The sequence below is a fragment of the Ascaphus truei genome, assembly GCF_040206685.1.
Source record: "Ascaphus truei isolate aAscTru1 chromosome 3 unlocalized genomic scaffold, aAscTru1.hap1 SUPER_3_unloc_4, whole genome shotgun sequence".
NCBI lineage: Eukaryota > Metazoa > Chordata > Amphibia > Anura > Ascaphidae > Ascaphus > Ascaphus truei.
Genome location: NW_027453827.1, coordinates 87,570 through 105,000, shown reverse-complemented (window position 1 = coordinate 105,000; position 17,431 = coordinate 87,570). Strand labels below are relative to the sequence as shown.

Sequence of the window (17,431 nt, the reverse complement as noted above, 5' to 3'; positions counted from 1 at the left end):
TCCTCTGGCAGAGCTCCACAGCAGATCCTCTGGCAGAGCTCCACACCAGATCCCCTGGCAGAGCTCCAAACCAGATCCTCTGGCAGAGCTCCACAGCAGATCCTCTGGCAGAGCTCCACACCAGATCCCCTGGCAGAGCTCCACACCAGATCTCCTGGCAGTGCTCCACAACAGATCCCCTGGCAGAGCTCCACACCAGATCCTCTGGCAGAGCTCCACATCAGATCCCCTGACAGAGCTCCAAACCAGAACCTCTGGCAGAGCTCCACAGCAGATCCTCTGGCAGAGCTCCACACCAGATCCCCTGGCAGAGCTCCACACCAGATCTCCTGGCAGTGCTCCACACCTGATCCTCTGGCAGAGCTCCACACCAGATCCTCTGGCAGAGCTCCACACCAGATCCTCTGGCAGAGCTCCAAACCAGATCCTCTGGCAGAGCTCCACACCAGATCCTCTGGCAGAGCTCCACACCAGATCATCTGGCAGACCTCCTCGCCAGATGGTCTAACAGAGCTCCACACCAGATCCTCTGGCAGAGCTCCACACCAGATCATCTGGCAGAGCTCCTCGCCAGATCCTCTAACAGAGCTCCACACCAGATTCTCTGGCAGAGCTCCACACCAGATCCTCTGGCAGAGCTCCAAACCAGATCCTCTGGCAGAGCTCCAAACCAGATCCTCTGGCAGAGCTCCACACCATATCCTCTGGCAGAGCTCCACACCAGATCCTCTGGCAGAGCTCCAAACCAGATCCCCTGGCAGAGCTCCACACCAGATCCTCTGGCAGAGCTCCAAACCAGATCCTCTGGCAGAGCTCCAAACCAGATCCCCTGGCAGAGCTCCTCACCAGATCCTCTAACAGAGCTCCAAACCAGATCCTCTGGCAGAGCTCCACACCAGATCCTCTGGCAGAGCTCCACACCAGATCCTCTGGCAGAGCTCCACACCAGATCCTCTGGCAGAGCTCCACACCAGATCCTCTGGCAGAGCTCCAAACCAGATCCCCTGGCAGAGCTCCAAACCAGATCCTCTGGCAGAGCTCCAAACCAGATCCCCTGGCAGAGCTCCAAACCAGATCCTCTGGCAGAGCTCCACACCAGATCCTCTGGCAGAGCTCCACACCAGATCCTCTGGCAGAGCTCCACACCAGATCCTCTGGCAGAGCTCCAAACCAGATCCTCTGCTTGGAGCAAACATGAACAATAACTAAATAATTGTATTCATAAATGGATAATGCATAACAAGACTACTGTTAAATATATAACACATAGTATAATATCATGTAATTATATATGTACAGTATACATTAGAAGTAAACACTGATGACTAGTGACTTACATGATGTAAGCGTAAAGAGCATAGATGAGGCCTAATATGGGTAACCCCAAATAACTAGAATGGGAGAATGAACAAATAGTATATTATAGTGATGAAACGCGTAGGGCGTTTTCTGGAGCGGCGAGTGTAGCAGCTGTTGGTTTTACTGCACGCAAACAGAGGGTCAGACTATCACATTTCCAGGCTCCAGAGGGCAAGTATGATGCCCTGGATCCACACCGCCGGGTGTTGAACGAGCAGGAACCAACTCAAGGAGGTGTATGTGTAGCCGGAGGAAGAACCTCTGTGGGACACATGGTGTTTACCCTATCCGGTATACAGAGTACCAAGGCACCCTTTGGATTACCGTGTGCAGTGAGAGAGGCACTTTACCACCCGATGACGCTGCGTCATTCACAATAAGACAAATGGTTTCTTTTAGTTTTTTATTTATAAATATAATTCACATATAAGTAATATTATTATTAATTATTTATCACAATTATTTGGTGGATTACACTTATATTAATCATCTTTTAAATATATCCATTTAGATAGTTTTTATCACTACCTATATATATTTTACTTTGTGAGGGGTGAGGTGTGATTGGCTGTATTACACAGTCTTGCCGAGTTGGAGGCACCAGTGGCCTTGGATACATGCCCGGTCTGCGCACCTATCTTTCTTTGTGGCATTTCGGTAGATATCTAGTCTCTGCATACATTCCGGTCTTTTCCTCGTTGTTTCTTTTTGGGTGCATTCTAGTATTCATGTTGGATACATGTATATATATATATATATATATATATATATATATATATATATATATATATATATATATATATATATATATATATATATATATATATATATATATACATACATACATGTAGAGGTATCAGTACCGTGTTAGCCGAGCTTCAATAATCAAAAAATAAATAGATGATACCGTTCTGTGGCTAACGAAATGCTTTTATTTGTGCGAGCTTTCGAGATACACTGATCTCTTCTTCCGGCGATGTTACAATGAATGAAGCAAAAGGTTACTTAAAAAACAGTGTCTCTTGGAATGTTATCTGTGCTGTTCCTTCCCCCGGTGTGGATGAGATTTATGGCTAGAGGTGTCAAAAGGTAATGAAAGCAAGTGAGGAAAGAGTGTGTATGTGTATCAGTGTGAATAAAAATGAATGGAGAGCCCACAGTATATACAGTGCTTTACACAAGGTGTGTGTGGAGTGGGAGTGGATATAAATGGTGTGGGTGGGTGTGGAAATGTGAGAGTTTGTAGCACAACTAAAAGTGTGTGTGGATACTTAGTGTATATATATATATATATATATATATATATATATATATATATATATATATATATATATATATATATATATATATATACATGTGGTTTCTTTTTATTATTAATAATAGGGGCCAAGGGTGATTCCCCTTCAATTCATTTATTATATTACATTAGTCTATTTATTTATTATTCATTGTTTCATTTTTATTTTTATTTACTAATTCTGTTTTCTTTTTCAGGTTTATTTTCTTTCTATTCATACCATGTCCATTACTCATTTATTAACAACTTGGACAGTAAGACATGTATACATTTATTCTTCAATTTATTTCTTTATAATATCAAGTCCATTCTCCTCAAGCTAATATTTATTAATATCATCTAATGGTTTTCACTGTTTACTCAGTTGATTTTAGGTATTCATACATATATCATGGTCTGCATATTGGAGACCGAATAGCATATGATAGTCAATAATGTCATGTATTGTATATACAGTATACGTTTTATTTAGGTATAATTGTGATTTTTGTGCTTTTATTTTACATATAGCTTTTGATGTTTACAGATATATGTGGTTTTAGACTGTTTTATTATGTTAATTGTTTGCACATGACCTTCTAATAACCTTCAATATAGCTGATTGGACTCGTGGGTATATATGTGAGGTTAGTACACCCAGAGTCCATCCCCTGATGAAATCAGTTTAGCTGATGAAACGCGTAGGGCCAGGTGTGCTCTGGATCTCCTAGCGTCGTTCCAAGACCTGCTCGGCATCCTTATCCAACGTGTGACGTCATCCGCCTGTTCCGCCACATCCAGTGTCCCCGGTGGGAACCTAAATCATCTGGAGGTGTGTTCCCGGGGAAGGGAGTCTGTGGAGAGCCTGATGTCGTGAGTTCCTGTGGGCGGTGATTCACGAGGGCTATACCGGATGCGGTGGAGTCACGGAGCAGTATAGCAGAGCAGCGGCGTTTCCTGATCCTTTGGAGTATGAGTATTATCTCATAACATGCTTTTTTATCCTTTATGTTTGTGAGTTCATTTTATGAGCCTTTTTTGGGAATTAAATACCTTTATGCACAGTAATGCACTAGGATTGGGCGCTTTTTTCTTCTATTTTCTATGCAGGTGGAGAGGGAGGTCGTTGTGCCCTTTAAAGACGCTGCCCCTATCCTGATAGTGCCTTTTGTTTTTCCTATACTGGACTTATTTTGGACTCCAAAGGACTAATTATATATATAGTTTGTATTCAAGTGGGTCCACAGCACGCCTTTGTGTAACTATTCATGCACATTTTATTAGTTTCATTGATTTTACAGTAAGAGAGTATTATTGATTTATAGGTTTTTATTTTCATTTTGTATTTTCTCTATTGTTTGCTGTCATACCATACCCAGGCGCAGTCCTTAATTGTATATATTTATATATATATATAGTCAGATAAGGCAGTTGGCACTCCAATAGGTGATGGTAAGCCACAGGTGCACGTCCCATATAGAGAATGTAGTTATACGTTACCGTTCCAAGGATTGGTAAACAAGAGACAGCACTCAATGTTGAAAATCAAAGTGTATTAGTGAAAGCAAAAATACATCCAGAAACCCAACGTTTCGGTCCTACAGAATGGGACCTTCCTCAGGGGGATATATATATATGGCACTGTCCCTGGTATTCCTCCTGTATTGGTCAGTATTATAGGAGGCTTTAAATGAAAGATATGGTAATACAGATAGTATCTCTAGCACTGCCCCTGTAAATGGTAAGTCAGCAGTGATGGTTACTGGGGCTCCCGGTCAACAGCATAAATCCTGTGAAGCCACAATACGATGCACAACCCCTGCAAACAGAGCAGTGTCCACACGACAGCAGCTAGCAGGAGCGCTAGTCCCCATTGCAATTGTCACCATTAAAAAAACCTCTACTTGATAGTCTAAATATAATAAAAATATTAACAAAAACCAGTGTCAAAGCGCTTCAGCGAAACGTCCGTCGGACATGCGCCTGCTCCCAGAGGCACTTGCTTGCTGCTCCAGCAAACTACCATTTCACGGACACGCTTGCGATGCCTAGTGATAGATCGTTATCTTATCACATGGACCAGGGCACTGGGCAGATACTTTCAGGTACATGGTGCTGATTTTTGTTAATATTTTTATTGTATTTAGCCTCTCAAGTAGAGGGTTTTTTATGGTGACAATTGCATTGCAATGCCAGACTAACGTTCCTGGTAGCTGCTGTCGTGTGGACCTGGCCCCCAGTTGGTGAGTGTTTCACTGTATTTATGTATTTTGTGTGTTTGCTGGCTTTATACACTTATGGTTTACCCCCGCTACAGCTTAGATATGTAGCATAGGAAATGGTGCTGCAGAGGGCATATAACTTAGTACATGGTAGACAGACAGAGCCCCTATATATAGCACTCTGATCCAGTGTGAAATGGTGAGATTCTTAAAATAACTTTATTAAATGACAATGTCGTTAAAATATTGGGGTTTAAAACAATGATTAAATGATACCAAGTGATTCTTACTCTATGGATAAGTGTGTCCAATTGAGTGTGCAGTGGTATATATAAATGTCCAGTGTTAGGATAAATCACTGGCCCTAGCAATCCTCTATAGAGTGGGTTAGCTAGGGTTCTTGATGGAAGTAACGGCAGTTTGAGCCACAGATGTAGTGCCCCTGTAATTTAATACTAGTAGGTGCACTCGTGAGTGGGACCTGTACTATGCTGTATGTATACTGCAGCTGATAGTATATTATAGATTCGTTGTAACAGATCTAGGTCTAAGTGCACCTAATGTGTTGTTAATTGCACTCACTTATGTTATAGAATATGTAATTTTTGCTGTGTGGTGCTTAACACATGTATATATATTCCAGGTATATGATGGTCTAGCTGGAGTAAATGCTAGTATTGCTATATATATTACAGGTGAATATAGTGGCACTGCTGTAACTACTGTATATGCTTATACTGAGTTATCAGCTGAGTACTACTCCTGGTAGGGTTTATATTCCGGTCAACTTGAAAAACCTTCCCCTAGTAGGGTATGTACTTTACATGTGTGGTGGTGATCTGGCACTTGAGGTGTTAATACCTGTGTTGGGTGCCGTTTTGCTCTATGTATGACCCCCTTGAGCTGATTGCTGTAGTGGGGGGTTAGCATTCAGTCTTCCAATATTGAAATGGTATTGTATTGCCAGTATTACTATGTGCCGTTGCTGTGTGGTGACTTATAAGATCATTGGATCTTATTTTGATCAGATTACCTAGCCTTGACAAAGCACTCGCGAAACGCGCGCGTCGGCGAACACGTGACCACGTGCACGCGCGGAGGCGGAGTTCATGTACACTGACTCAGTCAGACTTAGAAAGTCAGTGTATCTCAGCCCGTGCACAGTAATGGACCAAAATAAGATCCAATGATCTTATAAGTCACCACACAGCAACGGCACATAGTAATACCACTACAGCAATCAGCTCAAGGGGGTCATACATAGAGCAAAACGGCACCCAACACAGGTATTAACACCTCAAGTGCCAGATCACCACCACACATGTAAAGTACATACCCTACTAGGGGAAGGTTTTTCAAGTTGACCGGAATATAAACCCTACCAGGAGTAGTACTCAGCTGATAACTCAGTATAAGCATATACAGTAGTTACAGCAGTGCCACTACACTGGCGACACACTTTATTCGAGCTTGGCTAGTCCCACGAATTCGGGTATACCCGGGTGTATTGAGGTTTGTGACTGTTTTCTGCCCGAGTACATTGGGTTATTTTCCAGGCAGGGATTGAAGCATTTTATTCCCTCTGGCTGCAATACTGCACAGTATATATATATAAACTGCATTACAATTCATGAATTTATGCCATCTGGTAGACACGCGAAGCATTGCAGCCTATTAAATCCTAATCATTATCATTTAACAGATCAGCCGCCCATCAGCCAGGCATGAACCCAGGCTGGGAAGGCAAATGCAACGGGGCTTGTCAGAGGTCAGGAGTGGCGCATTCCAGGTATCTGCCAGGTACATACCGGGTATTTGCTTGAATAAAGTGTGTCGGTGCAGTATATTCACCTGTAATATATATAGCAATACTAGCATTTACTCCAGCTAGACCATCATATACCTGGAATATATATACATGTGTTAAGCACCACACAGCAAAAATTACATATTCTATAACATAAGTGAGTGCAATTAACAACACATTAGGTGCACTTAGACCTAGATCTGTTACAACGAATCTATAATATACTATCAGCTGCAGTATACATACAGCATAGTACAGGTCCCACTCACGAGTGCACCTACTAGTATTAAATTACAGGGGCACTACATCTGTGGCTCAAACTGCCGTTACTTCCATCAAGAACCCTAGCTAACCCACTCTATAGAGGATTGCTAGGGCCAGTGAGTTATCCTAACACTGGACATTTATATATACCACTGCACACTCAATTGGACACACTTATCCATAGAGTAAGAATCACTTGGTATCATTTAATCATTGTTTTAAACCCCAATATTTTACCGACATTGTCATTTAATAAAGTTATTTTAAGAATCTCACCATTTCACACTAGATCAGAGTGTTTGCTGGCTTGCCAGAATAAACTTTCTTGTATTCAATTATTGTGTCCTGTCTGGTGATAGTGAACCCGGTGCTTAAGGTGTTAAAAGTTCTGGTCCCCCATGACAGGATTTTTTTTGCTGGTGGTAGCGGTGGGATCACTTGGTTCAGTCATGAAATTCTTTCAGTTCTGAGTCAGTCTTGATTTCAAGTCTGCAGGACTGGTAGTTGCAGACATACAGTGCATAGTCCAGTGTACCTCTCCTTTCACTTTCACATTAGTTAACCTGATCCAGGATGGCCGGAAGAGCTGGCCGTTACCGTAGCTGGACAATGGACAAACTTGTAGCTCGCTGTGACATCTTTGATCTACCGTCCAAGGGCAGAGAAAAAGTGGACCTCATGGAGGATATTGAGCGGCACATGGTCGGCTTCTCCGAGGCCGCCGATGCAGCAGTGGTTGCAGCCACTAACGCCCTTGCCAGGGGCTCGGGGGATGGCATCTTCTTCAGTGATTTGTAGGAAGAGGAGGGAACCCTGTGGCTAACCAGGGAGCCGCTCCTGCTGCCGCAATCGAATTTGTAGCTGTAATGGCCGCTCTGGGACCTGAGGCAATTGTGGAGCAACGCCTGCAAATCACTCAGATAGTGGCGTACACTGCGATACCCGCTCTGGCCCCCTCCATGACTAGTAGTCACGGTTCCCAAACCCGAGTGTTATTTAACAGCATTGTCAAGTTCGTGGATGGCACCGATGACATCGATGGGTTCCTGCGTGCATTTGAAAACCAATGCTCATTTCACCACCTGCCTGAATCCGAGTAGGTCAGACACCTGAGCTCACAGCTGACCGGGAAAGCACAGATCGCCTTTTGGAAGATCAACCGTGTCAATGCCAGCAATTATGACTTTGTGAAGGCCAAGTTGCTTCCCAGGTAGGCGGTCACGCCAGAGTCCTATCGTGCTCAGTTCAGGTCTCTGGACAGAGCACGCTGTTGACTCCTATGTGGAGTTCGACTCCCGTCTAGCTTATCACAACCACCGGTGGGTAGCTGGATACGGGGTCACCACATTTCTGCGCCTGATGGACATTCTCTTCGGGAGCAGTTTTTGCTCAAATGTGTACCGGAGGTCCGGGAGTGGGTCATAGACCACGAGCCCAGAATGCACGAGAAGGCCGCAACAATGGTGGATAAATATGCGACCACGCGGCCACATTACAAGAAGTGGGTCCTGGCACCCGCGCTGGCAACCAAAGTGCCCAGGGCAGCTGACTCTCGCAAGGCCACTAGCCGTGGCAGAGCAAGTCAATTCCCGGAGGTGCTGCAGCTAAGCCTGCACAGTTTGTAACCTTGTATTATTTCTCATCTTATCTATAGCCAGGACATACTTGCAAACGAGAGGTAACTCTCAATGTATTACTTCCTGATAAAACATTTTATAAATAAAAAGATATAAATAGAATTTGTCCACGAGTGCCGGTGCTACCAATGCAACCGGCCGGGCCATCTGCAGGTGGACTGCCCCAACCCACCTCGTTCCAGTTACCCCAATCTGGGGCAACGGTCCCAAGTGGACGATCGCCTATGTGGAGTTGACCCCAACAGCAGAGCATACAGCGGCCATGCTGCAGATGCAGCAGCAGCCAGAAGCACGGAGGCTATATCCAGAGGGATATCGTGTCGCAGCCGTTGGGCTGGAGGCCAATGATGTCTGTCAATGTTATTTGCGCCCGGTGACCATAGGCAATTGGCAGGCGGCCAGCCTGGTGGACACCGGCGCTATGGTAACTCTGGTGCAACCTGATATGGTCAGCCCAGAGCACCTGCTCCCAGTGACGGGGATGCAGGTGAAAATGCCGGATGGAGCCCCAAGTCTTTGCCAGTTGCCCGGTGTTACGGGAGACCAGGTTACTTACACCGTTTTACAAGGATCATTCATTGAGTAAAACAAGGTCATGAAATAAATTGTCATTTATTCGGCATAAATTCGCTTACATATAAAGCCCATTTGAGTCATTAGGTTGCTTTTTGCTAATGTTGTATATATATATATTTTTCAGCCTAGATTACATGTAATATCTATACACTTTGACTTGAACAGTAGTGTAAATTTACTTAATTCATAGTTGCTCATCTTGTATGTGTATATCATTTTGTCTATATGTGCATGTTGTATTGATGAGTTTTTATAGTTCTTACTGCTTTATTGCTTCACATATGATTATTGGATCTCAATTCATTTCCACCCCTGTGTATTTTATGTTTTGGAGCTAATTCAATTTATCATTTATTATATATTCTTTTATATTTTATATTTAGTATACACCTGGGGTTAATTTTAATTCTATTTTTTCATTCAATTAATTGGTTCACATTATGAATTTGAATCCTTTTTAAATGATTTTAAATAATACTAGTAATGAATTTAAGTATCTATTGTGGTAAATATATGTGTGATTTTTTCTTAGATCCTTCCTACAATATGTGTTTATATTTCATCCATAACCTGTCCTTTAGCCAGTTAGTCATTTATTTATGTATTTATATATTGTGTAGAATACATAGTTACGCCCAGCTTTACCAGCATATCATGGGTTAAACAATTATTTCATTTCGGGTTGCTAAGCGACGGACTGGCTATAAATACACAGGACTCCATTCCATTCACTATCAGCCCTGTGTGCTTTCACAGTGAATTTGCTGATTTTGCAATGTTTTACACTTGTCCCCAGACCTAGGGAGATAGCAGCAATTTGCTATATATTGCATTAGCCACCTTATCCAACCACTGGGTTGTGTCTGTTGGTAGCTTTTTGTATACACCTTGTCAGGTACTTTTTCAGCATTCATTTGTCTATTTAGACCTTTGTACTGTCTTTCAGGGTAACTCCCTGATTAGAGGTTTTTTCAAGTTTGCACCATTCAGGGGATCCATGCCGTGTTTTAATTTTCTGTGCTTTCATTTTAACTTTATGTTCTGTGACATTTTTCAATAAACATTGTGGTTTTGTATTGTCAGGCATACTTGAGTGCTTTCATTGGGGCTCTTTTGTTCTTTTTGCAATATATATATATATATATATATATATATATATATATATATATATATATATATATATATATACATACAGTATATATATATATATACACACACACACACACACACACACACACATACATATATACACAGAGATAGATTCACACACAAACACATACAGTATAAACATGCATATATCCAAACAAATAAAAACATATTACTGAGGTTCTGAAGTTTCTGGATCCAGACTATCACCTCCTCGTGTATATCCACAGCGACAGGAGAGACATTCAGCATCTGAAGAGACTGCAGGCTGTCATCCAGGAGACTGCAAAGCAACCGTGTGTCTGCAAAACACACACATGTAACGTGAACAGAGCAGGCAGGACGGCTGTGCGGATAGATAAATGGATGGGTGTGCGGATAGATAAATGGATGGGTGTGCGGATAGATAAATGGATGGGTGTGTGGATAGATAAATGGATGGGTGTGCGGATAGATAAATGGATGGGTGTGCGGATAGATAAATGGATGGGTGTGCGGATAGATAAATGGATGGGTGTGCGGATAGATAAATGGATGGGTGTGCGGATAGATAAATGGATGGGTGTGCGGATAGATAAATGGATGGGTGTGCGGATAGATAAATGGATGGATGTGTTGATAGATAAATAGATGGATGTGTGGATAGATAAATAGATGGGTGTGCGGATAGATAGATGGATGGGTGTGCGGATAGATAAATGGATGGATGTGTTGATAGATAAATAGATGGATGTGTGGATAGATAAATAGATGGGTGTGCGGATAGATAGATGGATGGGTGTGCGGATAGATAAATGGATGGGTGTGCGGATAGATAGATGGATGGGTATGTGGATAGATACATGGATGCGTGTGTGGATAGATAAATAGATGGATGTGTGGATAGATAAATAGATGGATGTGTGGATAGATATATAGATGGATGTGTGGATAGATATATAGATGAATGTGTGGATGTGAGGAATCGCCATCCTGGCGGCCATGGACCGTCTCCTCACCTCACTGGCCCTTCAATGACAGACACTCAAAATGCGCATTCCTCTGGTCCTGTGACCTTGCGCAGTCTGTTCTGGCATCTGCGGACCCTGGCTCCGCCCCTCGTACTTTCCCACGATGTGGACGTTCGTCCAGCCTCCATCCTGACGCGCGAGTCAGGCCCCGCCTCCTGACCTCCGTGACGCGCGCGGGACGATGCGCGAGCAGTTCCACCCTCAACCCCGATTAGGCTGCATCATAGGGCACACCTGTGTGCACCAGCAACCAATCGATTCTTACTTCCTGGTTCCGCCCTGGCTGGCTATTGGAGGCTCCTCCTATTTATACCTTCAGTCTACAACTAGTCTTTGCTGAGCATAGTGTTGTGTGACGCCGTGCCTTGCTGCATTCTATTTCCTGTGACCTTACCTTGCCTTGCCTTGTCTGCCTGATTAACCTCTTGTTGACTGAACCCTGCTAGTACTTGGACTCCGCTTCTCTCCACTCCTGATCCGGCTTGTCTGACCATTCTCCTGTCTCCAGTCCTGACCTTGGCTAAGTACTCCAACGATCCGACTATCTCCAATCCTGAATCTGGCTACGCACCCCGACGATCCACAACTCTCCTCTCCTGAATCTGGCAAGTACCTCACTACTCTCACATCTCCAATCCTGAATGACTACTTTACATTCTAGGCACGCCCGCGTGGCTGTGGGTCAGCGTTACTCAATTCCCTGCCTCTGCCCTGCGGTCGCGCTTCGTTTGTGGTGAGCTACGCATTACTGTATGCTCAGCCACACAAACTTCGACCCCACTGAGGTAGGAAGAGTCCTGTGCACAAACGCAAGCTACCTATCCAGTATTAAGGAAAAAATTGTGGCTAGTGATCAAAACTTGCGCTCCCTGCAGGAGAACTTTAGAGCTTTCACACAATCTCTCCAGGAACCTCACTCTCCCCTTGCTCCTGCAATTCCTGAGTCTGCCACCATGTCCTCTCCTCACTTTTCTCAAGAACCCCGGTTACCCACCCCCAATCGTTATGGAGGTGACCCTCACGAATGTCGGGGATTTCTTAATCAATGCTTTATACAATTTGAAATGAATCCTTCGCGCTTCACTTCTCCTCGCGCCAAGGTGGCGTACATTATGTCTCTCCTTATAGATGATGCCCTTGCCTGGGCCTCTCCCATCTGGGAACGAAGACCCGACCTTACCCAGGATATTGCTGCCTTCACCAGGGGGTTCCGGAAGGTGTTTGATACACCCCGCCGTAAGGTATCTGCTTCTTCTGCGTTATTTCATGTGTCTCCACGTAATCGTCCTGTTGCCAGATACGCACTTGAGTTTAGGACTATAGCTGCTGAGACTGACTGGAACGATGTAGCACTGTCTGCGGCCTTCTGGCAAGGATTATCGGAGACTTTGAAGGATGAGCTGGCAACCTACGACCGTCCCTCGGACTTAGAGGAACTTATCGCCGTCTGCATTAAGGTGGGTCACCGTATCCAGGAAAGGAAATCTGAGAAGGTTCATCATCGCATTTCTCCATCCCGGATCAATCCAGGTCAGGCGAGCCAAACTGAAAACCTGTTTCCGGATACTTCTGAACCTATGCAGTTAGGGGGTGTCATGATAGAGGGGGTTTGGCCCGGGATTAAAGGGGTTACACCCCATTTGGCCACCCCCTACTACCACTTGGGAAGCAAGGGGTTAACTGGACTGAGGTCCAGTAATGTGTTTTTACCTTGCTTCAGTATCCAAATGTTTGTTCCCCTGTATAAATGTAATGTCACATCCTGGTGTTTGCACTCACACATACACTAGGGTTGATGCGGGAGGGAAGGGGTTAATGTTAAAATAGTGATTATAGCCCTTTGTGTAATTTTCCCGCCTTTTCAGGCTCCATTTTGCAGCCGTCCATAGGTCGCCATTGAGCCTCCATGCTTTCTAATGGCAGAAGTAGCGGTTTTGGACCTGTTTTCCAGCGATGACCAGCAGGTGGCGTCCGAGAGGAGAAGCGGCGGTTTCCCATTGTAAGCCAATGGGCTCATTGACTTCAATGGAGATTCCACGACGGCAGCCTCGAGGAACAGGTTGGCAGCCATCCAAACCGCAGACCGCAAAAGCGGATACAATGTCTTTTAAAAGAGTCTAATGACTACGGTCAAGTTCAACGACAATTGGCGTGGGAATCTTGGGTTCTAGGGCCCCTGGGAATAAAATTATTTTTGCCCCTAGCCCCTAGGGACCCCCACACACGACCCCCACCGGGTCTGGGAATGAGGGACCCCCGTAAAGGGTCGAGCGGAGAAGGAGGGTCGCACCATTGAATCTAATGGCGACGGGCGCCATGTATTGTCTATGGCGGCGCCGGACACTGATTCCAATGGGGGAAAAGCCGCGTGGCGAAAAAACGACTAAGTGTAAAATGTTGAAAAATGTAAGTCCATATCTCCGGTTCTGGAATGACCAGAGGGATGGGATTTGGGTGGCATGTAGCCATGGTTCCGGCTTTAATGCCTGCCCATTCCCAGCCGTCTCAGACCAACCAGACGGAGTGTGGGCTATGCTAAATAGGGCAGGAAGGGCATCCTGAGGAAATTAACATAGCTCGGTGATCAAAAAGGCAACTGTCCTGATTGTTTATACTCAGGGCAGGAACAAAGGGACTGAGTGTTTTTAAGTGTCGGTTTTCACACTTACAAGGGAAGCCAGAATCTCATTCAAAGAGATTTTTCGAGACAACTCGGCGCCTTGGTTGTAAGAGAGGGGGTTGAAATGGTATTTAAACCAGAGTCATCCCTGACTCAAATGTCTTCATGCATGATCTTCATGTATTGCTGTGATGTCTTCATCTGAACTTGAATTATGGAAGAAATGGCCCATCCTGTATCCTGATGGCTTTTCTTGTCCAAACCTTTAAGTAAGTGCTATATTTTGTCTGTTATTTGTATAATCTCGTGTGTTCACCTTTTTCAAGGAATAAATTATATTTTATCATATCTAGGTCTCGTCCAGTTCAACTCCTGACGAAGCATCTGGCGAAACGCGTAGAGTTTGAAGAGAGAGAACAAGCTCTGAAGGACTGGCAGAACTCGGTCTTAGATCTCTTCCATTGGGAACTTCCGCCCTCAGCCGTGACGCGATAGCGGAAGTGACGCGACGGCTGTGACACACGCGGAAGAGAATCCTGAATGCTGTGAAGCTGCCTACACCTACACCAATATACAACGAGCTGCGGTTCTCTCCCCCACCCGATTTATACATGGCGAATGTGAGTGTGATATACTCGTGTTATTTGTATGCATAATACATTATTGGAATAGTATGCACTATTGTGGCTTTTCTTCTTATCCATACATATCCGTGCCTTGAGGGATTTCCCTGCCACCATTTAAAGGGCTCCAGTCAGAGAGAGAAGGATCTCTGACACGTGATATTTTCTGCGATTTATGTGAGTTCTATTCTATAGATTACATCTACTTACACAGTGTTTACCATCTGCACTATATATTTGTTATTCTTTTTTGCATATTTTGCTACACCTACCTGCGCTCCTCCTCATCTCCAAGAAACAACCCAGTTATATATTTTGTGGTGTATTATTATAGCCTGTCACAAAGCTCCCGTCACAGGGGGTACTAGTCTTTCCAAATCTGAAAAACTACGATGCAAGAATGCTGGGTTATGCCTGTACTGCGGTACTGCTGGACATTTTGCATATTTTTGTCCTCAAAAGTCGGGAAACGCAAGGTTCCCACATGAGACCTGGGGGAGTGTCATTGGGAACGCTTTCTCTTTCCCACATTTCTACTGATAATCCTTCTCGCATCTTACTTCCTACCACTATCTCTGGGGAGGGCTTCCAAGTATCTACACTCGCTTTTCTTGATTCTGGTTCTGCAGGAAACGTTATAGATCAAGAATTCGCAGAACGCCATCTGGTTCCCATGAAGCGTAGAAAGTTATATTTCGCTTTGCAGCGGCGGCGCAGGCGTACTGGCATTTCATTGGTTGACATGAGGTGACAGCCCTTGAAAAATCAAATATTGCCAGCTACCAAAAGTCGCGACGCCGCTCCGTCGCGCTTACTATAAGCGCACGCGGCGGCAATGCATTTGATTTTGGCCGATGTCGCCCGTTGCGGGCACTATACGCGTGGCCTTAGAGAGCTCGATGCTACAGACAGGACTGGCCGGCAACAGGTCTGGTTTATGATATCTGGGTTTTATTGTTTGGCGTGTGGGAAAGTCACCCAATGATAGCTAGAGAATTGATGTCTAGTTAATGCTCAGATCGAGCGAGGATTTATTCTGATACTTTTGTTTGCCTTTATTTTGTCTGCTGGAGTGGAAAAGAAAATTAACCCTTTAAACCAGAGCTGGATGGTGCTGTGACGGGGCTTTACCCTAAAAAGACAGGGGGTTTAAAGGTTCCCAGACAAGAACCCTTCAGGCAAAAAGGGTATTTTGTCACAGTGGATAGATGGATATATAGGTGGATGAATGTACAGTACATGTGGATGAGAGGATGTATAGGTGGATGGGTGGATATATAGGTGGGTGAATATTCAGGTAGATGTTGGTTTGAGGAAAGATGGGCTGGCAGATGATGTAAGGAAATGTCTCAGCTCACCCATTAGTATGAAGGTACCACTGTCCTTGGAGCAGACCCCCTCCTCAGGCTCCCGAAATCTGCCACTCGGGGGTCTCCGAGAACGGTCAGGGGAAGGGTCTCGAGTTCCGACGCAGAAGAGGAACTTGGCCAATCGAAATTCTTTCTCTCGCCAAAAAGTCTGGAGCTTCCTTAGGGTCTTTAGTGAGGTCACCTCTGCATGGGCTCTGAGACGAACCTGTCGCAAGGAAGAGGGACACTGAGTGTGACACACAATCACAGGGACTTAGACTGTGACACTCTCTCTGGCTGTTTTACACACTTGTGTGATACAACCAGAGAGAGCGACAATGTGTGACACACCCAGACATGGTTACACCGTGTGTGACATGCAACCAGAGAGACACACTGTATGAAACGCAACCAGAGGGATACAGTGTGTGCCACACAACTGGGGGGGATGGACACACACACACAGAGGGACAGTGTGTGACACACAATCAGAGAGGGACACAGTGAAAGGTACTAATAGGTATAACAACTGCAAAGTGTGTAATCTCATACTACCTGTGACAGTACGGGGTAAATATGGCTGCTGTTAATAAGGGTCAAGCCTAACATTACCGCTACCTGTCAGTAATACACTGGTATTGTGTTATGTGTACCCCTACCTGTCAGTAATACACTGGTATTATGTTATGTGTACCCCTACCTGTCAGTAATACACTGGTATTGCGTTGTGTACCCCTACCTGTCAGTAATACACTGGTATTGTGTTATGTGTACCCCTACTTGTCAGTAATGCACTGGTATTGTGTTATGTGTACCCCTACCTGTCAGTAATACACTGGTATTATGTTATGTGTACCCCTACCTGTCAGTAATACACTGGTATTGTGTTATGTGTACCCCTACCTGTCAGTAATACACTGGTATTGTGTTATGTGTACCCCTACTTGTCAGTAATACACTGGTATTGTGTTATGTGTACCCCTACCTGTCAGTAATACACTGGTATTATGTTATGTGTACCCCTACCTGTCAGTAATACACTGGTATTGTGTTATGTGTACCCCTACCTGTCAGTAATACACTGGTATTGCGTTATGTGTACCCCTACCTGTCAGTAATACACTGGTATTGCGTTGTGTGTACCCCTACCTGTCAGTAATACACTGGTATTGCGTTGTGTGTACCCCTACCTGTCAGTAATACACTGGTATTGTGTTGTGTGTACCCCTACCTGTCAGTAATACACTGGTATTGTGTTATGTGTACCCCTACCTGTGAGTAATGCGCTGGTATTGTGTTATGTGTACCCCTACCTGTCAGTAATACGCTGGTATTGTGTTATGTGTACCCCTACCTGTCAGTAATACGCTGGTATTGCGTTATGTGTACTCCTACCTGTCAGTAATACGCTGGTATTGCGTTATGTGTACCCCTACCTGTCAGTAATACGCTGGTATTGCGTTATGTGTACCCCTACCTGTCAGTAATACACTGGTATTGTGTAATGTGTACCCCTACCTGTCAGTAATACACTGGTATTGC

The 17,431-nt window shown here is 44.5% G+C and overlaps 1 protein-coding gene across 1 annotated transcript in view; it reads right to left on the bottom strand.

Moving 5' to 3' along the window:
• Positions 1-17,431, bottom strand: part of LOC142473341 (dynein heavy chain domain-containing protein 1-like) — a 434,059-nt gene that overhangs the window by 356,343 nt on the left and 60,285 nt on the right. The window contains exons 5-6 of the mRNA XM_075580578.1: positions 15,899-16,115; positions 10,464-10,589 (exon numbers count right to left, since the gene is read on the bottom strand). Of these exons, the coding sequence (XP_075436693.1) occupies positions 10,464-10,589; positions 15,899-16,115 (343 nt within the window). The remainder of the gene's footprint in view (positions 1-10,463; positions 10,590-15,898; positions 16,116-17,431) is intronic.